Source organism: Sinocyclocheilus anshuiensis, unplaced genomic scaffold, assembly GCF_001515605.1.
Source record: "Sinocyclocheilus anshuiensis isolate Anshui unplaced genomic scaffold, SAMN03320099.WGS_v1.1 scaffold962, whole genome shotgun sequence".
NCBI classification, from domain to species: domain Eukaryota; kingdom Metazoa; phylum Chordata; class Actinopteri; order Cypriniformes; family Cyprinidae; genus Sinocyclocheilus; species Sinocyclocheilus anshuiensis.
The window spans coordinates 979248-1001922 of record NW_015537985.1 but is presented as its reverse complement, the minus strand read 5'-3'; the positions used below and the strand labels follow the sequence as shown (position 1 = coordinate 1001922).

Here is a 22675-nt window from a genome sequence, read left to right as displayed (position 1 = left end):
CTCCCCATCCACGCTCAAAGTCTATGTGGCGGCTATAGCGGCCTCTCATGCCCCTATTGCGGGCCAATCGGTGGGCAGAAACAGCGCGGTTATCCGCTTCGTGCCAGGAGACAGGAGACTGAATCCGCCTGGTCCCCCTACCGTCCCTTCATGGGATCTGCCCACTGTGCTCTGAAGGGCCAGCCGCTACAGTCTGCCAATATTCGGTCGCTATCGCTGAAGACTGCTCTGCTTCTAGCACTGGCATCAGTAAAGCGAATAGGGGACCTGCAGGCACTCTCCATTAGCCCTGCCTGCCTGGAATTCGGGCCTAACGACACTAAAGTCGTCCTGAAACCAAGGCACGGTTGCATACCTAAGGTGCTCTCCACTCCGTTCTCCGCTTCCTCCCTCTGAAGAGGACAGAGAGTTATCTCTGCTCTGCCCCGTCAGAGCTCTGAGAATCTATATTGAGCGTTCCGCCCCTTATAGGCTGCCGGAACAACTGTTTGTCAGCTTCAGTAACCACACCAAAGGGCTTCCGGTCACGAAGCAAAGACTCTCTAGATGGAGAATAGACTCCATCTCGCTAGCGTACTCTTTTTGGGCCTTCAATGCCCCATTGGCATCGCCTCGTCTTGGGCATAGTCCAGTGGTGTGTCCATTGCGGATATTTATGAGGTGGCCGGCTGGGCCTCGCCGTACACATTCGCAAGGTTTTATAACCTGGAAGTCCCGGCCTTGCAGGCCAGGTTCCTTTCTGCTTGAAGTGACATGCGCTGCGTAAACAGATCTGGCAGAGAGCCCTTGGCCGTATCACGCTCAAGCTCTCTGGCATTAGTTCACCTGTTAGCTCTCAACCCCTGGGTGATGAAGTTACAGGAGTACTCTGGAACGATTAACCAGGTATCGAAGCCTCGCCGTCCACATTCGCAAGGTTTTATAACCTGGAAGTCCCAGCCTTGCAGGCCAGGGTCCTTTCCGCTTGAAGAGACATGCGCTGTGTAAACAGATCTGGCAGAGAGCCCTTGTCCGTATCACGCTCAAGCTCTTTGGCATTAGTTCACCTGTTAGCTCTCGACCGTGCGAGGGCATACCGACTTTAGGCCACTGGTCGAAGGCGGAAAAAGGCTTCCACATCAACTGCCTGGAAATGCTAGCAATATGTCGAGCCTGTCAGTTATTCCTGCCAGTCCTAAAAGGACATCATGTGCTAATCCGATCGGACAACAGGTCCATGGTGTCCTACATAAATCGCCAGGGAGGCCTCTCCTCGAAGCGTCTCTTCACTCTGGTAGAGCGCCTCCTGGAATGGGCTCAACTCAACCTACGCTCGCTGAGAGCAGCACATATACCGGGCAAATTGAACCAAGAAGCGGACATGTTATCAAGGAGCAATTTAGTTCACCTGTTAGCTCTCGACCCCTGGGTGTCGAAGTTCCAGGAGTACTCTGGAACGATTAACCAGGCCGGGTGTGACCTCAGGAAGCTCAGCCCGTCTTAGCCTTGGGTTGTTGTTAACTTCTCTATGGGCATTGGTTGCTTATGGAAGTTTGATACTTTTAGTCGTTCCACTACATTAGCACGGCGTGATTGTACTGTGTTTCCATATGCGTCTAGCAAGACGCAGTACGAGTGTAATATCGAAAGGGAACGTACTCGGTTTCTAATGTAACCTCGGTTCCCTGAGATACGGGAACGAGTACTGCGTTGCTAGCCGTGCTATGTATCTGCATGACTCAGTCGTCGCTTCAGTCGAAGTAACCTGAGAATCCTGTGGCGAACGCCTACTTATATAGCCAGATGCCCCGCCCATTCTGGCGGGCTTTGGCGGGCTTCATCGCCATAGGCTCGTGCAGCTCTGCTGCCTAGCCATTGGTTTGTTTTTAATACACTGCACGAACCAATGGCCGTGCAGTTTCACTGCGTGAATGAAAAAAGGCTTCATTTCAGGAGAAAAAAGGCTTTTTCCCATATGTGTCTAGCAAGACGCAGTACTCGTTCCCGTATCTCAGGGAACCGAGGTTACGTTAGTAACCGAGTACGTTTTTCCAACTATGGTCGCAAGTTCTGTCATTACCTACATATTTTGTTGATTCAGTGTTTCCCGAAACCAGTTCCAATGAACATTTGCGAACAGCATCACAAACTTACAAAGTTGGAACTACAGCTCTCGGCCTGTGGTAAGAAGCATAGTTTCTTGTTAGTTATGACATGTGGACCTAACAATCAGATGCCATGTTCAGTCTCGAAATAATTCACTAGCAGAATTTATGAATCCATGTGAGGTAATTAAAGACAGTTCTAAATTGTTGAACCAATGTGGTTCAAGCGACAGATGTGCAACAAAGTTTTAGGAAAGAGTTGTGACTAGCTAGCTGATTGCTCCAATGATGCATCATACTGTGGTATTTAAGCAAGTAAGTTATGTTATTCTACAGGAAGTACACCCCCAATCGGCTGGTTGCTATGCAACTTCCAGGGTTCAGGATTCACAGGATTTTATCAGTCTATTGGAAAACAAAGTTGTGTTAATAAGGTACTGCTAGATACATATTGACAAAAAATATTTAGTTTGAGGCAGTTAGTGGTAGTTAAACTAGTTATCAAAATGCAGGGTCATATATTGTATAATCAGCAGTTACTACATTTGGAAGAACAAAAACATTCTTTTCACTTGTGCACTGACATTTTTACAGATTTTTTACTGATTTACTGATTTGATTGTGTTTAATGTACAATCACTTGCAGAAACTACTGAGATTATTTGAATTATTCAATTTTTTTTAGACCCACCTATTACTGTGGAATCATCGATTACTTAAAAGGCATATTAAACCAACAAACTTGCTTTACAGGTAACAATTTGGTTTAGGGACCAATTCTCACTCTTAACTAGTTGCTTATTAGCATGCTTATTACTAGCATATTGGCTGTTTATTAGTACTTATAAAGCACATATTTTGCATGACCATATTCTACATCCCTTAGTCTTACCCAATACCTAAACGTACCAACTACCTAACTAACTATTAATAAGCAGTAATTAAGAGTTTACTGAGGCAAAAGTTGTAGTTAATAGTTAGTTAATAGTAATAATTGGACCTTAAAATAAAGTGTGACCGCTTTACCTATCAGTCTCTTCCTGTATATGTGGATGGCACTTGGATAAGAATAATAGCGCTTTTCCACTGCATGGTACAGCTCGGTACGGCTCACTTTTGGTGGGTTTTCCACTGTGTACAGTACCTATGTCACAAAGCAAGGCCAGACACAACAGGTAAGTGCAAATCGGAAGTCCTCTAGAAGCAACGGGTCCAGAATGTCGTCCCTGGCCACCCAGGAACGTTCCTCCGGTCCATACCCATCCCAGTCGACTAGGTATTCCAGCCGACCACCCCGTCGCCGCGAGTCCAGGGTGTCTCTGACCAGGTAGATGGACGGTTGGTCCATCCTCATGTTTCAACCATGTTTTGACCAAATCTTAGATTGTCTGATTCGGTCTGATACCCTACATTTAGTACCACCTTGGTTGAGGTTCCAAGCGAGCCATACCAATACTAAAATGTGATGTATAAACACTGCAGATCACTGATTGGTCAGAGAGAATCGTCACTACAAGCATCAACTAGCGGGTTTGGAGACACCAAACCCGCTAGGTTTAAAGGGGTCATATGATGCGATTTCAAGTTTTCCTTTCTCTTTGGAGTGTTACAAGCTGTTTGTGAATAGATAAGATCCCTAAAGTTGCAAAGACTAAAGTCTCAAACCCAAAGAGATATTCTTTATAAAAGTTTACACTGGTCCATGCCCTCCTAAAACACCTCATTTAAACACGCCCCCACATGTCTACGTCACGATGTGGGAAGATTTGCATAACGCCACCCAAATTGTGTTGGGTGTTGCTGCCACCGCCGTCGCCATGTTGTGAAGACGCTGTGTGTTTCGTTGTGAAAGCGAAAATACTTTGTTTGGCCTTCCAAAAGAGGACACAATGCAACGCAACGCGTAAAAAGACAGTATAAGTCATTATAGTCATGATGGTCATGTTACCAGAGCTGTTCATAAATGGCTATTTTGTTGATTTGTGCTTTTGCGCTTTGTGGATTGCAGAGCCCTGCCTAGCAGTTAAAGCTTCAGTGCCTTTATGTGCTGTCTTCTGTTCTTCATAATCTTCCATAAACAAAAGTGCCCAGGGACTGTCAGAATTTTCTCCCATCAAGGCTGAGAAATTATTTATGTAAGCAGGGGTCCTGGGCTTCTAATGCAACAGAGCTGCGAATATCCTCTTTTTTTGAGCGTGAGGATCTGAGCGTCTGCTCCGTGTGACAGTGGGAGCGGGTCTGGAGGCAGTTTTGCTCGTGGTGTTTGGTAGAGCAGAGCAGAGAGCCGTCTGATGCTCAACTCTTTCATCTGAGACTTTCCTTTGAGATTTGTCGCTCCTACGCTTACAAGTCAAATAACAACATTGAGCAAAGTGTAAAAATTTAACCCAGCAGTACAGTCATGATTCAAAAGCTCAGTGTCTTCTAAACAGACAAAACAACTTGGGTACCATTTGACGGCAGACGGCAGACACGCAGTGGTGAAATGTAGGACGCATTTGATTTGTGTTTCTCTTACTCAGGCTGTCCCTTGTTCGCTCTAAAAATGCATCCTTCCTAACTTTACCAGTAACTGTCGCAGTAAAAGACGCTGTCAGTCAGTAAGGCCATATCTTTTCTCACTATTTTCCCTTACGTAGCTCCTCTTTAGACCCCCGCCAGAAATAAAATGTCTCTACCTGCTCACATAAATAATGGGCCACTCAGCCTAACCATTTCCTGCAACACTTCAGCGTAGGAAAAAGCCTTGCTCATAACATGTACCCAGTGGACTGTTCGCAACTACAGGAAACAACTCTTTCTCTATAACTATTCTTCACATTTCAATAATTCTTGTCTGTATGTCATAAACAGAAATGTGTCCCCTGTCACACCATTAAATGTTTTGTACTGATTTTGCAATATTTTTTTTTTCTAGTTACATAAGTAATCACTGAAGCATCATAAGAATCAACTGTAAGTTTATTGTAAATTTCAAACAGGGCTCTTACATCATTAATGTTTATTTCATGGCTTCACCATGTACAAATCATAAAAAGTATGCAAATATATTTATATGATACTGTACACATGTTATTATAGGTCAGGCTTAAAATACAATTTTATACATTATGAAACAACTGTCTCTCTCCATCATGAGCATGGAAAAGTTTGAAGATCCCTCTTAAAACAATGTTACTGTAATTGAAGTCTACAACTGTGATTTTTTAAAAATGTAAATATGTTTTTAATTGTTTTAAATTGTATTTAAAACCAAAGAAGCACCAAGCATTTATTCAAAGTTTTTTTTTTTAATTTCAACAAAATATTTTTCTTGATGCTTACTATGTGCCAAATTCACATCTCAAAATTGCTGATGGTCTCATATTTCATATAGACCTTAGCCACTGATTCTCTTTCTAATTGAGTTTTATCATTGCAGATGAAATCATATTACTGTACCATACATGTTTTTTAGTATACCTCCACTGTTGGGAGCAAAAAACAAACAAACACGTTTTTCAGGCAAGTTGTGGCCCAACCATCTGTTTTGACTGCATTTCTGTTTTAGGGGCGATCAGGTGCAATTGTAACATTTTTGTCAAATCAGCCAGCCATATGTTGGTATGGGAAACATATGTGCCAACAGAAACTGTAATATTAATAGATTTGCAGTGAGAAAGATTAAATAAAAATATTGAATTTAATAAAATAAAGTTAGAGTGAAAAATAAATTGTTTGTTTTGCAGAATTTTTGAAGAATCTTCATGCAGCTCTTTTCTATACAGACACATGCCCCAAAAAAGGACAAAAAAACACCATAAAAGCAAGTAGTCCATAAGACATGCACCATATTTGAGATTTTGTTTTTAAAGCCATACAATAGATTGGTGTGAGGAAGATTCCTTTAAAAATTCTTCTTTTCTTGTGTACACAGATAAAATAACAACATGGAATGTTTGGAACGACATGAGGGTGAGCAAATGTTGAAAAATTATGACAGAATTTTCTTTTTTTGGTAAACTATTCCCTTAATGTGAACGGATTTGAAGGGCCTGTAGAAGTAGATGAAGAAGATACTGCAGTGATGCTGTGGTTTGCATAACCCTGCTGCTACTACACACCCTACAAACACACAACACTCACACACACACTGTCTATGGCCTCCTCCCCTCTCCAAATTACTGCAGCCCTCATGAGCAGCAAGGAGCATTACATCACTGCTGCCGCTCTCGCAGCCTCACACGCTGGACCGTGGCAGGTTCCCGTGGCGACCGTCTTCCTCAGGATGTGCTGCACGTGCGCAGGATATGAGGGAGGGAGGGAGGAATACATGCACCCTCACTGTCATAGACAGCACCAGAGCCAAGCCACAGGCCAGATAGCCCACAGAATAAGAATTATAGCCTGGCCTCTGTCAGTTAATTACCCCACTTTGCGAAGTAGTCATTACACCCCCTCAGCTCTCTCCAGCTACTAATGGGCCAGATTTAATCTAAGTGGGTTAAACACGTAAATAAGCTATTGAAAAAAACCTCACAGTATAAACAAACACTAGATAGATAGATAGATAGACAGACAGACAGATAGAGGGGTCCTGGGCTCCTAGTAATATTGTGAATTATTATTACAGTTTAAAATAACTCGTTGGTATTTAAATATATATTAAAATGCAATTTATTCCTGTGATGCAAAGCTACTTTGTCAGCTGTTATTACTCCAGTCTTCAGTGTCACATGACCCTACAGAAATCATCCTAATATCTGATTTGGTGCTCAAGACCCATTTCTTATTATCAGTGTTGAAAACATTTGTGCTGATTAATCTTTTTGAGGAAATGGTGATACATTTTTTCAGGATCTTTTATAACTAGAAAGTTCAAAGAACAGCATTTAATTAAAATCTTTTGTAACATTATACAGTAAATGTCTTTACTGTCACTATTGATCAATTTAATGTATCCTTGCTTAATGAAAGTATTGATTTCTTAAAACAATCTTACCAACTTCAAAACTTTGAACGGTACTGTATGTCAGTGAATGTATGTCAGGAAGGGGGCATTTTATTTTAGGATTTTGCTGGAATGGAGAGTAGTCCATAGATAAGTGCTAAACCAATCTGGATGTTGACAGTGGAGTTAATCACAAAGTTTTAGGGCATCTAGAATCACCCGATTCAAATTTGTAGGTTGAGAACCACAGTGCCTTGTAAAAGTAAATAGTAGAATAGGAACTGGAAAATCCTACTGCATTGTTCAGTATAGAATCTGCCTGTAAACCACAAATTTGAAGAGAATATTTTAATATGATTCACTGTAAATGAAATGGTAGCTGAAAAGTTTGTATTGTCATGTTGCTTCAGATTCAGCTGTGTAAACAAGAGAAATAATGTTATGTTTATAATGATCTTTATTTATGAGAAATTATTCACAATCTGGATGGATCCAAGTATCGGGTCCAGAACTGAACTGCAGTCTGCTAATTGGTGACTGTGTTCCTGTTGTAAAGACTGTTGAGTACCCCTCCACACTCGCAGTCCTCCTGTTGTAAGGAGCTCCACAGAGGAAGCGACCACTGCTCGCCACTCGCTCTGGGAGTGTCGACATCACACAGTCATTTCCACAGATAAGATTCTGTGCATTTAATCGCTCTTCAGACTAATAAAATAGATGGCCAGGGTGCACATTCTCTGTTATGAATATGCTATCTTTATCATTGATCATCTGCTTGTTTTGCTGTAGAGTGTCCATAATGCACTGCTCATCTGAATACAGATGGCAGAGAAATAGCAAATCTGTCTGTCACAGCCTTTGACAAACAGTGAGCCTGCAGCCTCTGCAAAATGAAAATAATACTCACCTTTATTTGGACACAAATTAACACATCTTTGCACATTCATCATTTCACATGAGGACTCATTCAATTATTCATGGCCGTGGACCGCGATGGTGTTATCTTCGGAACGTGAGAATTTGCATTTTTACTGATGCCGTTTGAAAGGAACTGATTGGCACTAAAGCTTCCTGTTATCTCAACTCTCTTCTGCTTGCACTACACAGCATTATACAGAAGGGCGATAAAAAGGACATTATTTTGAAAACTGTGTATAGTCTTGATATGATTTGGGTATGAATGTCAACCTGAGAGGTAAAGAAGAGCATATTTACACTTGGTTTTCATTTAGAATTAATGAGGGAACTAATGAATTCAAAGTCTGTCTTGGTATCTCAGGAACAGTTCAATGCAGTGAGAATTTCAGATTTATTAGTCTTTTTTTCTGACGAGAAAAAGACATTTCAGGTTTAATATGTGAGAGAGCCATGTGCTGCGAACTACAGATGAAAGACAGCACAATATTTTATGACTGCTAAACATTTTAATTGATCAGAGAGAAACATTAAATGAAAAATGAGACTAGGTTCAACTGCATACATGTATTTTTCTAAATTTATGTTGACATGTTTGGTTCCCCTTGAATAATCTTGTATGTGTTATTCCCAATGTTAAACATTTTTATTTGGTTTATTATGAGAATTATTTTATTATCAAATCTCTTATGCTCACCATGGCTGCATTTATTTGATCAAAATACAGTAAAAACTGTAATATTGTTAAATATTATTACAATTTAAAACAACTGCTTTCTGTTTTAATATATTTTGAAATGTAAAATTTATTACTGAATTTTGCTGCAGCCATTACTCCAGTCTCCAGTGTCACATGATCTTTCAGAAATCATTCTTATATGCTAATTTGGTGATAAGAAACATTTCTTATTATCAGTGTTGAAACATTTGTGCTTTTTAATATTTTTATGGAAACCATGATTTCTCCCCCACACCCCAAGGAAAGTTTCAAAGAAAAGCAATTATTTGATATAGCAATCTTTTGCAACATTTTAAACGTGTTCCACAGAAGAAAGTCACACAGGTTTATTACAACATGTGGGTGAGTAAATGATGACAGAATTTTTCACTGGTAATCCTTTTTGGTGCTGCTGAACTTGTCTAGACAGTACTCCTATATTAATATTTTATCTCAGTATCAATCTTAAACTTGAATTTAAGACTTTTTACTGTGCAGTGATTCTTTTAAGTGAGGATAAACTGGACAGTGTGTGGAATCTTTGTATTCTGTCTCACTCACTCCTACAAGAATCGGATCACTCCAGCAGCTTGAGCACATAACCATGGCAGACAACTCCACGAGAACAGAGTGTCAGACGGGCTTCACGCACCTGTAGTCACTGCTGGCTGCTTTACTGTACTCCATCTGATGCAGATGGCTTGTAAAGCCTCCTCCATTAAGCGCAAGTGAGTTTTTTGGAACATGATGGATAAAATCTCACTCATGGGCCAGTGAGTCATAAATGTAGGAAAGGTGCCGTTAAGCAGAATTCCACAGAGGCTGTTTTCCCTGAAACCACATCTCTCGAGTCACCGTTTATCAGCTTTGATTAGGGCCAGAGCTTGTATACCTCGGTGTGGTGTGACTCACCAGAGGGTCTAGATATGAAACCGGAGCACGAGCCATTGATGGACACTTCCTCGGTCAAGCTACTCCATTAACCCACTTCCGACTGTATTCTCCAGAGTCAGGAATACATAAAGATGTAGTAACGAGATAAATGCATTTGCATGCCTTGGTGAGCACTTCCTATTCTGCGTCTGAAACCAGTATCCTATTGTATCTGGGCAAGAAGTGCTTCACATGTCAAGCTACATTTATAGCTGGTTAACATGAAATGCACTGGCTTTTTTCTATTTACATGATGGAAATGCAAAAATATGCTTTCAAGTGATATTTACATTTATATTTTTCTTTGTTTTACACAACACATTTCATGTTTCATCTCAAGCTGTTCAATGACTTGGCTTCTTTCTCCTTGGTAAATAATTACACTAACATTTTTGTTGGTTGTGATGGAAAGGACATTATATATACAGCATATACATTTTTATAATGGATTTTCATAGTTTGGAAACCTAAAAAAAATCTGGGCCTGGGTAAGAGTACAAATATATACAAAAATAAATTAAAACAAATAAATAAATAAATTTCAAAAATGACAATTCAAAAAAGACATGGTAAGAAAATGATGTCTCAATTTTTTTTTTTTCGATTATGATAATTAAACGATATTTTGCTTAGTGTTTTTATGCTGGTGCCTTGGCTGATTTAGGCCTGTCATGAATAAAGAAATATCACACTAAAATCACCAATAGGAGGTGGCAAGTCCCTGTCTTAATGAGTGATTAATAGGTGATTCATTGAATAATTAATTCAAACGATTTGTTCAAAATGGCTGATTCATTTAGAAAGGAAGCAAGTGACTGTCTTTATGAATGAATTATTGAATCATTGACTGAAATTATTTGTTCAAAAACATTCAGTCAGGAACAAAGCGCTGCAGTGTTGCTCTGAGAAGCACAAATGTTCTACTCTGGCATTGTTTGGAACTATTATATATAATATTGTATCTAAAATGTAACTCACTCAATAATAACTTCATGTTTTTTGAACTGTTGGATAAAGTTAATATCACATTCGTGATCACACTATGCGCTAATATTCAGGAAAACGGCACTCTTGGTTGTGTGATATTACTTAACTATGTCATATCTTTTAAATATAAAAACAAAAACCCATACAGGGAATTCTTGTTTCATAACTTGGATTATAGGAGCTGACACGTTTCAGTTAAAGAAAACACTAAATAATTTCACATTTTCTTAACATACTGCACATAAATACTGTGTGTAGTTTTCTATGTGCTCATATTTCTTTGGTTCATTGCAAGGGGCACAGTATTGTGATGTTCAGCCATAATCGACACTTCTCTCCTTTTATTTCAGGGATAACAGCGGCTGCTTCTCTGGTGTCACTGGCCTGGGCTCTGGCTTCCTATCAGAAAGCCTTGCGTGATTCCCGCGATGACAAGAAGCCCATCAGCTACCTTGCCGTCATCATCCAGTTTTGTTGGCACTTCTTCACCATCGCCGCTCGCGTAGTGACATTCGCTCTCTTCGCCTCCGTGTTTCAGCTCTACTTCGGCATCTTCATCGTGCTGCACTGGTGCATCATGACCTTCTGGATCGTACACTGCGAGACCGAATTCTGCATCACCAAGTGGGAGGAGATCGTCTTTGACATGGTGGTGGGAATCATCTACATCTTCAGTTGGTTCAACGTGAAGGAGGGACGCACCCGCTGCCGTCTCTTCATCTATTACTTCATGATCCTGTTGGAGAACACAGGCCTGAGCGCGTTGTGGTACCTGTACCGCTCACCCCCCAGCACAGACGCCTTTGCTGTGCCCGCCCTGTGCGTCATCTTCTCTAGCTTCTTCACTGGTATTGTTTTCATGCTCATGTACTATGCTTTCTTCCATCCCAACGGGCCACGCTTTGGCCGCTCGGCCAGCCTGGTCCAGCTCGAGGACCCTACCTCTACCTTCACGCTGCCCCCTGAGGGCGCCACCAACTCCCTGCGCTCCAACCGCGGAGGCACGCTAGCCAGGGACGCTGACCGCGAGGCCAAGTACAGCGAGCGGGACGGTTGTGGGCCCGTCTTTCAGGTGCGGCCCACCGTACCCTCTACTCCTTCCTCCCGTGCCCCGCGCCTGGAGGAGACAGTTATCAAAATAGACTTGTGCAGGAACCGCTACCCTGCCTGGGAGAGGCACGTACTGGACAGGAGTATACGTAAAGCCATCCTGGCCATCGACTCGTCTCCGAACCCGCCACGCCTCCAATATAAAGACGACACATTGATTCAAGAGCGTCTGGAGTACGAGACCACCTTGTAGCCTGTGCTGTGGAAACTCACAAACATGAACACATTACTGTCCTCTTGAATAAACAGAAGGACTGTGGCAATAACGTTCCTTGCATACATAGCATCTAGCCATGATGTTGATTGTCATGGACAAACATAGGCACAACATATTTGTGGAGGAATTAAATAAACTTTTTTAAACCGTTCTCTCGTTGCTTTTTATTTTTTATTACTTCTGTCTTGTCAGGGAATATCTGGGATTCTAAAAGTCATTGCACTGGCTGATATAGACCACAAACCCCTCGGCCCTCCTGAGTGTTGTACAGACCTTCATTCCCAGAGTTGATCGTCCTCGAGCCAACGTCTCCAAACTGCAAGAGGACATCCAGAACACTTTATAGCTTGTCTCTTGCAGCAAATGCAAAACAAAGGCCTTTCCCTTTGAAACCAAGCATCCAGTGCACACAAACGGCATTTGAACAAACAGACTACCCACCGCACTGGAGAAACAGTGGTCCGAATATCACATCGATGGAACACGAATAAAAAAAAATGGCTGATTAGCCTCGAGACGTCCTTGTTTAGGGTGCTGTAACCTATTAGTAGTGTTTCATCAGCAGTTCTGTACCAGTGCCAAATGCTCCGCTCACAATGACTCCACGCTGAACTGTGGCTCGACCACAAACTGTATATATAAACAGGGCAGCATTTCAACCATCTACTTGAATCCTGTACAAAGAAAAAAGATGAGAAAAGAAGTATGCGATCATCACAGGAGTCCAAGACACTTGGGATGACAAAACAGGGAGAACACACACTCATTTTCTTCTTCAGGAGAAGACAGTAGGCCAAGAAAACACTTCCTGGCAGCTCCCTTTGGCGATCCGGCCTCATTCACCTCACCCCTGTGGGCTGACAAGGATCCGTTTGGTTCACAGCAGAGTGGGGGGCAAAGACCATCACAGTTCACACAATGTCCGCCAAACTGTACCCGACAGAACCTGGATGCGCTTCATCTTCTAGGTTAAAGATACAGTGTTCTTCTGGGCTGGGTCAGGGTTTGGTGTGTCTGTGTTTTGTGTGCTGTATTGGTACAGTAAAATGAGCTAAAGGCCACGTATAGACAGTGTTGGGAAGGTTACTTTGGAAATGTAATAGGTTACCAAATGTAATCCCCTTTGTAATCGTTAACATTTTCATAAGTAACTGTAATTTAATTACACGTTTTTTCTTAGTAACTGTAACTGATTACAGTTACATTTATTTTGTAGTTAAATTACGTAACGCCGTTACATGTAACTAGTTACTCCCCAACACTGTGTATAGACAATAAACGGGGTCACTTTTCAGCATCTTAACACATCCGGAAAGCCGGCGAAGTGTACTATTCCAAACTCTGCAGTGCAGTCAAGACTCTCTCCATGAGACACTTCAATTGCCAACTCACAGTCTACAAATCAGTGTCAGGGATAAGTAGTCTGCGACAGAGTGCAGACTTGCTAATGTGCTCCGAATGACGTTCCGGGCCCTATGGTTCAACAAATCACATCGGCCTAAAAGAGCACTGTATCTTTAAATCAGCCAAGAGCATCCTTTATATATGAACGTGTTGGAGATTTAAATTTTCCGTTCAGTTACAAGTGCTTCTTTGTGTCTTTATGTTCGAATATTCTAAGGCATTTATGGAGACATGGAAGTGAGGGCAGAAAAATAAAAAATAAATAGAAAACAAGCACAAAACTTGTCACAGGAAGGAGTCTCAGCACAATGAAGGATTTCTTCGGTTGTTGTTACACTTGCGTCGAGAGACAAGGTGAAATTTTACTGCGACAGAAGCTAGATGTGCCTGTTGTGGATAGTTTGCGATTTTGAAAGTGTGGGAAAAATGTTTTACGTGTAACATTTTTTTATGCTCCATTTTCTTTTCTTTGCTTTCCTTTTTTTTTTTTGGTTTTTGATGGAATTTTAAACGTGTCTTACAAAATGGTTGATCTTAAGGTGCACATTATTTTGCTTAATGCCATTTAACTGTGTGGAGATGACTCATATAGGACAGTTAGATTCGTTTAGCTTCAATTGGTCATATCTGAACTGTAATTTGGGTTTTATTGTAGTTTTGAAACACTCCTGAGGTGTTGTAACATCCTACAATCGGTGGCAAATTAACTGAAAACATAGTTGTTTTAGCCTGCAGCGATCTGCACACTTGCAGATGAAGATCCTAATTGTGTTGCAAATAAAAAAAAGAAAAAGAAAAAAGAACACACAAAAAAAAAAAGATTTAGATGAGATCATATGAATCTATAACCAGTACCACAGTGAAACGTAAACCTGTATATTTTATCTATTTTGCTACTTTCCTATCTCGTCAGCATTTTTTCCCCAGCGTGTCTTATACTTTCATTTCTCTGTGTGATGGATGATGATGATACTTTGTCTCTTGGCAAAATTTTCCCTCTAAAAGAGTCCCCTGTAGTCAGAGCACTACAAACTAGTGTTAGCACACTAATTAGGCAATTTTCAGATTTAAATTGCTGCACCACCTACGCAAGACCATTTTTGAAGGAAGACGAGCGATGTATCGCACACCTCTGCGATATTACATATCCATCATTTTCAAAAGCATCCTACATTTTTTTAGCTTTCCCATAAATACCATGGTATTTTTGTTTCAGCGATACCCCAAGCACGCTGCGATTTGGTTCATTTGATTAAGAGGAACATCCTACAACACTGGCTGTCAGTGAGTTTTGGTGACATTCTTTATTCAGCCATTTATCTATTGCAAGGCCTCAATTTTTTAATGTTGAAATATGACATGAATTTAAAACACTCAATGCAATGCGATGCGTTCAGCACATGCAGAATGAATCAAGGTCTTTACACAAAAGGCTGTGCTGATGTTTGGAGATGCTGAATAGCCTGTTTTGATGGCATATTCCCCACACATGCCAGATTATTAATGTAATAAAGTCAAAATGATTGGGGGGGGGTCCTGCATAGGTCACAAGAAAATAAGTCTGATCAGTTAAAGTATGACATTTTGATTAAAAATTACGAGGACAGAATTGCGTACGTAGTCCTACGTCTTAACATGGTGGTGACGGAAGACCAACAGTGAAAACATTTAAGCTAATGATAACGTTACAGCTAAACTATGTAACTTTGTTTTGCACTTCTAGTTCCATTTTTCTATCTGGGTTTTATCAATAAACCTAGAGATATAGTCAACCATTTCTTCGCTCTGGAAAAACTTAATTCATACCTGTAACCTCCCTCAAAACGGTATTTTAAACAGACCAGTCTCCAGCTCTAGTCGTTGGTGTGGCTGATATGAAGGAATTTATCGAGATGGCGTCCCCGTGGATGAGCGGAGGAGTTGGAGGCTGCTCTGTTTACAACCGGAGTTCAAAAGCAGGACTTATTTTACAACAATTCACAGCAAGAGAACATTAAATTCATGCAAGCTGATTCTGTTTTATTTGCCTTAAATGACACTCGCATTTTTTGCGGATTCATTATTCGTAAGTGGCATTTTCTGTTTGTTTCTTTTGGTTTAGTTTTAGTCATGCACATGATGCTCCGGTTGCTGTCATGCTAGTATGACGACGTTGCATTATTGAGTAGCGTACTTACTGTGCTTATACTGCAAGCGGACACAAAGAAAGCAGACTGAAATGAAATTTGCGGACAAACAATCAAAATGATGACCCAGACAGTCATGGGCCACGGGCCGTGCTGTTACGAGATTGTGAGCATTTTGAATCAGTTAGCAAACACGAGTGACTCGGAGAGCGGAAATGAACAGTGGCACTTTTTTTTATTATTATTATTCATCGGAGAAGCTTTCTTTTGTTGTTGAATAAACAAATTGACGATACTCCCTCACACGTAGACATAGATACTTAGATAAACTAGAATGCCATAGATGGGGGGAAAAGAAATTTACATTTAGATAAAAGATAATCGGTGGTTATTTATAAAGCACGATATTAGTACAAGCACAGTAATTGAATGAACTCGGTGGTGTTCAGTTCAGCGTTCAGGAATGATGTACAGACTTTACTGGTATTTCAGTTCAAACGGAAGTTCCATAGTGACTTGCAAAAGGCTATTTAACTGTAAATAAATGTATGCAAATGTACATGTGTAAAAGAACATTCCTTTCTGAGTCCTGGTCGTGAAGGGTGTCTATTGACTAGAGATCGGCAGTTACATATGACATAATACAGACAAAAACTAGTGTGGTGTATGTGATGTATTAAATGACATTAAAAAAAAGCAAAAAACAAAAAAAACTTTATTATTGGTCTCTTAAGTCAGTTGTATCATGTGATGAAAGTCTGAAGTGCGTAAAATGCATAAAATCTGTTATCTGATTTCATTGTAAATTGAAGAGTAAAAACAAAAAGAAAGTTACATTTTTGTACATATTGGATTTTTGTAAATTTTTATTTGATTCTAATGCAACACAAAGTACCAAATTCATTTAATAAAGTACACTGTGGTCATTTTATTAGACTTACTTGCAATCTTCTTTCGGATTCGCCGTTGATGTGTGAATAAGGTGCATTTGAATTTTTAGAATGTCTAACTATTTCAAGGTTGGAAAAAAAAAGCACTGGTGATGAGCAATGCTGCTTTCTCAGAACCAGTCTGTCACAAATGCAAGGCTTCGTGATTAGTTTGTCTAAATATGTATTCTCACACCTCGTATGATTTAAGGTTTTACACCTTAATTAGAAGAAACTCCTGGAGAGGCTGAAAGAAAATTAGGAGCACATGTATAATGCAACGAGAGATCATGAATAATAATGATTTTCTTCCAAAAAAATAATTTTTATTTTTTCCCAAGTGATTTTTTGGGGGATTTACAATGGATGCACAGATGCTGTGAGTTAATACCAAACAGATTTATAAATAGCAACACTGGTGCATTTGTATATCATACACCAAACGCACCGAATGTGCACAGAGATCACAGGACAGGGTGACAAAGACTGCGCTCATGCTCACATTTGATCTTTGTCACACACAAGACATTGTCTCCCAGAGGATCATGGGAGAGTGGTTTACTAAGCACAAGAGTGCATTAAAACTGTTTTACCAACACTGAATCCATAGGAATATTCAGTTTTATTGTGAATAACAAAATATTTTATAAAATCATACATTAACAGCCATTATTTCCACACCGATCAAATTTCACAACTTATTAGATTCAACAGCCTTTATGTAATGAAGTAGTAAATCAATAAATTTCAGGAATGTTACAAAATCTTAATGAATTCTGAAAAACGTGTATGCTTCGTTGCCTGAATAACATCATTAGTAATTGCATACTTTTTTTTTAATAATCAGAATATTATGATAAGCTCTGAGAGCGGGACAAACCAATATCAACTGATGCTTAAATAGACAGCAGTTGACCTCTGAAAATTAATACAGAGATGTTAGACTAAAACTGTAAATATTCAACATCAAACAACAAATGTTCAAGCATATATCTCTCATCATTATTATTAAGTGTGCTTACAAAATCCCAAAAATCACAGTATGCACAATTTTCCTTCAGGTAGATAAATATTTTCGATTTCCAGGACAGAATGTTATATTTTTAAAAGGAAAGAAAGAAAAACTAACCAAAGGCTTTGTGGAAACTATTTTGGCAGTGGTCCTTTGAATAAAATCAAAGTGTGCAAATAAGTTGTAAATTAAAAAAACAAACACACACTCTTTAAAATGCACAAAACTACACGTAACCAGACGTTACAAAGACACGCACCATTATTTGATATGCAACACTGCAGTATATGCTGATACTTCCATTAGGAGTGTCAGTAACGTAGTTGCTAATCTTATGATGTAACAATATTATAAAATCTCTAGTATTCAGTTGAATTATGCTTGAAGCATATTTATTCGTTCAGTCTGAGAAAAGGCAAGTGTGCTAATCTTCTTTGCGTTCCCTTTGGAATCGCTCTAGAAGAGCTCGGAGGATGTTTCCAGGTATCTTCTGGTGTTTGTCGATAAGTGCTTGAACTGCCTCTTGCACCTGAACAGATGGGTTCGATTGAAGAAAATACACTAAATATGACAAATCCTGACTCAACAGAGGCATGAATTGAACATATGACATCTTCACTGTCTACTTAAAGTGCGCTAGGTGTATTTGTATAAACCTTATTACGTGTACTGCGTTAGGCTAACCGAGACTTGTCATTTGCACTTATATATTGTTGCTCTTTTGTTAGTTTTGACTGCTTTTATTGTCCTCATTTGTAAGTCGCTTTGGATAAAAGCGTCTGCTAAATGACTAAATAAATAAATAAATTTGCTGACACTGTTCTGCACATGGGCCATAATTCAATTCATTAGGCACATGTAAGACAGAGCCCACGTTTATTAAAAATAATAATAAAAATGTCCAGGAGTTTGTGATTTTTAGCAATGGCTTTAAATCTAGCTTGAATTAATAATATATGTGACCATGGATCACAAAACCAGTCTTAAGTGTAAATTTTTTGATATTGAGATTTATACATCATCTGAAAGCTGAATAAATAAGCTTTCCATTGATGTATGGTTTGTATAGGACAATATTTGGCCGATATACAACTATTTGAAAATCTGAAATCTGAGGGTGCAAAAAATCTAAATATTGAGAAAATCGCCTTTAAAGTTGTCCAAATGAAGTTCTTAGCAATGCATATTACTAATCAAAAAATTAAGTTGATATATTTACGGTAGGAAATTTACAAAATATCTTCATGGAGCATGATCTTTACTTAATATCCTAATGATTTTTGGCATAAAAGAAAAATCTATAATTTTGACCCATACAATGTATTTTTGGCTATTGCTACAAATATACCCCAGCGACTTAAGACTGGTTTTGTGCTCCAGGGTCACATATATAGTTTTAAACGTTGGAAATAATAAATGTCACTTGAGCATCAGATCAGCATATTAGTATGATTTCTGAAGTAATGGCTGCTGAAAATGCAGCTTCTCACAAGAAAAAGGTAGAAATGTTGAATATAAAAGTTTAAAGACCTACATCAGGTCTCCCACATCCATTCTGAAAACAAAACAAAAAGTTTTAAAGAAGGTTATTATTCTCTGGTGGTAGAATGGGATGAGATGTGGCTACTGTTCTTATGAAATAAATTTTACTAAAAAACCTTGTACACCAGAAATGATTCATTCATAGATACCAATTTGGGGTGTCCTTTATTATACAAGCATTCTCTCACTGTGTACACCTGCATATATGATGAATGGCGATCACCACTCTTGGGTGGAACGTTCCCTTAGGGGACGGTGTAAACAAATGGTGCTAGAGTATGTTGTGTAGTCAACAGTAGGTCAGGACTTGTCGGGACGTTGTAGAGGTTAAACCCTCTTGTATTTTTTTTTTTTTCATTTGCAAAACACCAGCTCAGCAAATGAACAAAGAGTCAGCCCTTTACAGGACTACAGAGTTATAAAAACAAAACTTATGGAGTCCTACCTTTTCAGCTAACTCAGCTGCATTGAGTTTGGGGTCGTATGGAATGGGGTCACCCAAGTAGGTGCGAAACTTGACTGGAAATCCTCCATAAATGGGTGCTATCGGTAGGCGAAATCTCTCATATACCCAGCGGTAAAATCCTGAATGAATTTCGAGATGAATTAAAGATTGAATCATTGAGCTCTTTCATAATCTATTCAGATTGCTATTTACAACTGTGTGAAAGTTCAGTTTTTTGTCCATGACTCACTTAATGTTCCAAGAGAGCGAAATCCCTCCCTCAGATTTTGAGTAAACATGGGTATAACTGGCTATAGGGACAAAACAGACTCTTAGTATTTTGGCTATTGCTACAAATATGCCCCAGCGACTTAAGACTGGTTTTGTGCTCCAGGGTCACATATATAGTTTTAAACGTTGGAAATAATAAATGTCACTTGAGCATCAGATCAGCATATTAGTATGATTTCTGAAGTAATGGCTGCTGAAAATGCAGCTTCTCACAAGAAAAAGGTAGAAATGTTGAATATAAAAGTTTAAAGACCTACATCAGGTCTCCCACATCCATTCTGAAAACAAAACAAAAAGTTTTAAAGAAGGTTATTATTCTCTGGTGGTAGAATGGGATGAGATGTGGCTACTGTTCTTATGAAATAAATTTTACTAAAAAACCTTGTACACCAGAAATGATTCATTCATAGATACCAATTTGGGGTGTCCTTTATTATACAAGCATTCTCTCACTGTGTACACCTGCATATATGATGAATGGCGATCACCACTCTTGGGTGGAACGTTCCCTTAGGGGACGGTGTAAACAAATGGTGCTAGAGTATGTTGTGTAGTCAACAGTAGGTCAGGACTTGTCGGGACGTTGTAGAGGTTAAACCCTCTTGTATTTTTTTTTTTTTCATTTGCAAAACACCAGCTCAGCAAATGAACAAAGAGTCAGCCCTTTACAGGACTACAGAGTTATAAAAACAAAACTTATGGAGTCCTACCTTTTCAGCTAACTCAGCTGCATTGAGTTTGGGGTCGTATGGAATGGGGTCACCCAAGTAGGTGCGAAACTTGACTGGAAATCCTCCATAAATGGGTGCTATCGGTAGGCGAAATCTCTCATATACCCAGCGGTAAAATCCTGAATGAATTTCGAGATGAATTAAAGATTGAATCATTGAGCTCTTTCATAATCTATTCAGATTGCTATTTACAACTGTGTGAAAGTTCAGTTTTTTGTCCATGACTCACTTAATGTTCCAAGAGAGCGAAATCCCTCCCTCAGATTTTGAGTAAACATGGGTATAACTGGCTATAGGGACAAAACAGACTCTTAGTACAATAAAACCGGTTTGTATGAAAGGAGCAGAAGAAGAGGGACAGTCACTTACCACTTTAGAGTCAATGGCCACTTGTGCAAATCCTTTGCGTTTGCCCCAGAGCAGAGGGTATGTCTCGTCGCTGAACAGGGCCTCCCGAACTCCTCCAGGAGAGATGCCCAGGAGGTGGCCGTTCCGCAGGGCCTTCACACACTCCTCCTGCGGCCCGTGGATCACACTGAACACCTCCAAGAGAAGCTTAAACCCTGTCATGGTCATTATACAGACAATATGAGCACAATTAAAGGGTTAGTTCACCCAATAATTTAAATTAGGCTGCGTTTTACTCACCCCCGAGGCATCCTAGGTGTATATGACTTTCTTCTTTCAGACGAATCCAGTCAGAGTTATATAAAAAAAATGGTCTTTGATCTTTCAAGCTGTTTCATGGCACTCAGCGGGTGTTGCATTGCTTCAGTCCAAAAGAAGTTAAATTAAAAGCACCCATCCATAAAAAAAAAAATGTCTCACACGGCTCCGCTTCCTTTGCTAAAGTAAGGAAACTTTGCTTCCTTTACTCCTGTTAACAAACGTTGGTTTTCACGAGACTCACTGGCACATGCGCAATGCTGACCTCAGACGTCATCCTCCCGGAGCTGCTTCCGTGTACAACTGTTGGCGCAAGCTACATTAAAGTGATTATTATGTTTTGAATATGGATATTTTTCTTACAAAAAAGCATCGATTCGCTACAGAAGGTCTTTGTTCACCCCCCGGAGCCGTGTGAGACACTTTTTTTTAATGGATGGGCGATTTTTATTTAACTTCTTATGGACTGAAGCAATGCAACACCCTCTGAGTGCCATGAAACAGCTTGAAAAATCAAAGACAATTTTTTATATAACTCCGACTGGATTCGTCTGAAAGAATAAAGTCATAGACACCTAGGATGCCTTGGGGGTGAGTAAAACGCAGCCTAATTTTCATTTTTGGGGGTAACTAACCCTTTAATTAAAGTAAATTTAAAAATATATAAATATCAATCAGAGTGTGTGTGTGACCTTGTTGAATTTACTGAAGGTAAAATATCGAAAGGAATTTCAGAATGTAGAATAACTTTACTACAATGCCTTGACAGAAGTTAGTCAGTGCTTCTTGAAAAGATACATATTTATGTTTAAGGTTATAAATAAAGCATTTGTGTTATGCAACATAATGCAATAAATCATTTGAATAAAGTGAAATTGTTGCTATTTTAAAAACTAATGGCAGATAAAGTTGTAGGACACGTTTTGTCCCAAAATTCAGTTAATCACAATGAAATTAGGTACTGAGTAATGACTCTTTCATGGGCAAAATGAGGCTATGAAATTAGTTTTTACCTGGGACCTTGAACAGAAAATGATCAGCCACCGAATGACAAGTTCTTCCCTTTTGAATGATAACACTTGCCAAGAAATAATAGTAGTCTACAGGAATAGCTCCATGATAGTAGACTATAAGAGCAGGTCCTTCATCTGGAATCTTTTCTAAACCATGGATTTCATAACCTGTCACAAAATACATACCTAATTAATCAGGGGGAAATTATTTTTCTTTTTTGAACTTTAAAACTTTTTTGTGAAGTATGAAACATCGCAAGACCTTTCATGAAATAACATGGAAATTAATATTTGACAGTGCAAACTAAAATTATGGTCCAAAAGTGACAGTAAGGACATCTATAATGTTACAAAGATTTCTAGTTCTAATAAATATTTTCGAACTTTGTTTATTGAAGAAAAAGAAATTATCACCGTTTCAACAAAAATGTTAAGCTGTTTTCAACATTGATAACAAGAAATGTTTCTTCAGCACCAAATCAGCAAATTCCGATTTTTCGTTAGTGTGATCTGCCGATACCGATTTTTGCCGATTCCGATTTTCTTTCTAATAACTATAATTGACAGCATATACAAACAAAAATCTACTTTTCTTCAACGCAAAGTTTTATTTTCATAAAAA

The 22675-nt window shown here is 39.3% G+C and overlaps 2 protein-coding genes across 3 annotated transcripts in view; one reads left to right on the top strand and one right to left on the bottom strand.

Moving 5' to 3' along the window:
- Window positions 1–11891, top strand: part of LOC107674319 (XK-related protein 4-like) — a 91082-nt gene extending 79191 nt beyond the window's left edge. The window contains exon 3 of the mRNA XM_016468264.1: window positions 10918–11891. Coding sequence (XP_016323750.1) covers window positions 10918–11870 — 953 coding nt within the window. The 3' untranslated portion in view covers window positions 11871–11891. The remainder of the gene's footprint in view (window positions 1–10917) is intronic.
- A 4766-nt stretch (window positions 11892–16657) lies between these two features.
- Window positions 16658–22675, bottom strand: part of LOC107674304 (transmembrane protein 68-like) — a 9213-nt gene continuing 3195 nt past the window's right edge. Inside the window, exons 4-8 of one of the 2 annotated variants that reach the window (XM_016468254.1) lie at window positions 22054–22221; window positions 20744–20937; window positions 20604–20664; window positions 20354–20493; window positions 16658–17894 (exon numbers count right to left, since the gene is read on the bottom strand). In XM_016468254.1, coding sequence (XP_016323740.1) covers window positions 17790–17894; window positions 20354–20493; window positions 20604–20664; window positions 20744–20937; window positions 22054–22221 — 668 coding nt within the window. In that variant the 3' untranslated portion in view covers window positions 16658–17789. Of the gene's footprint in view, window positions 17895–19823; window positions 20494–20603; window positions 20665–20743; window positions 20938–22053; window positions 22222–22675 lie in introns of those variants that run through there. The other variant, XM_016468250.1, reaches the window with a different exon arrangement.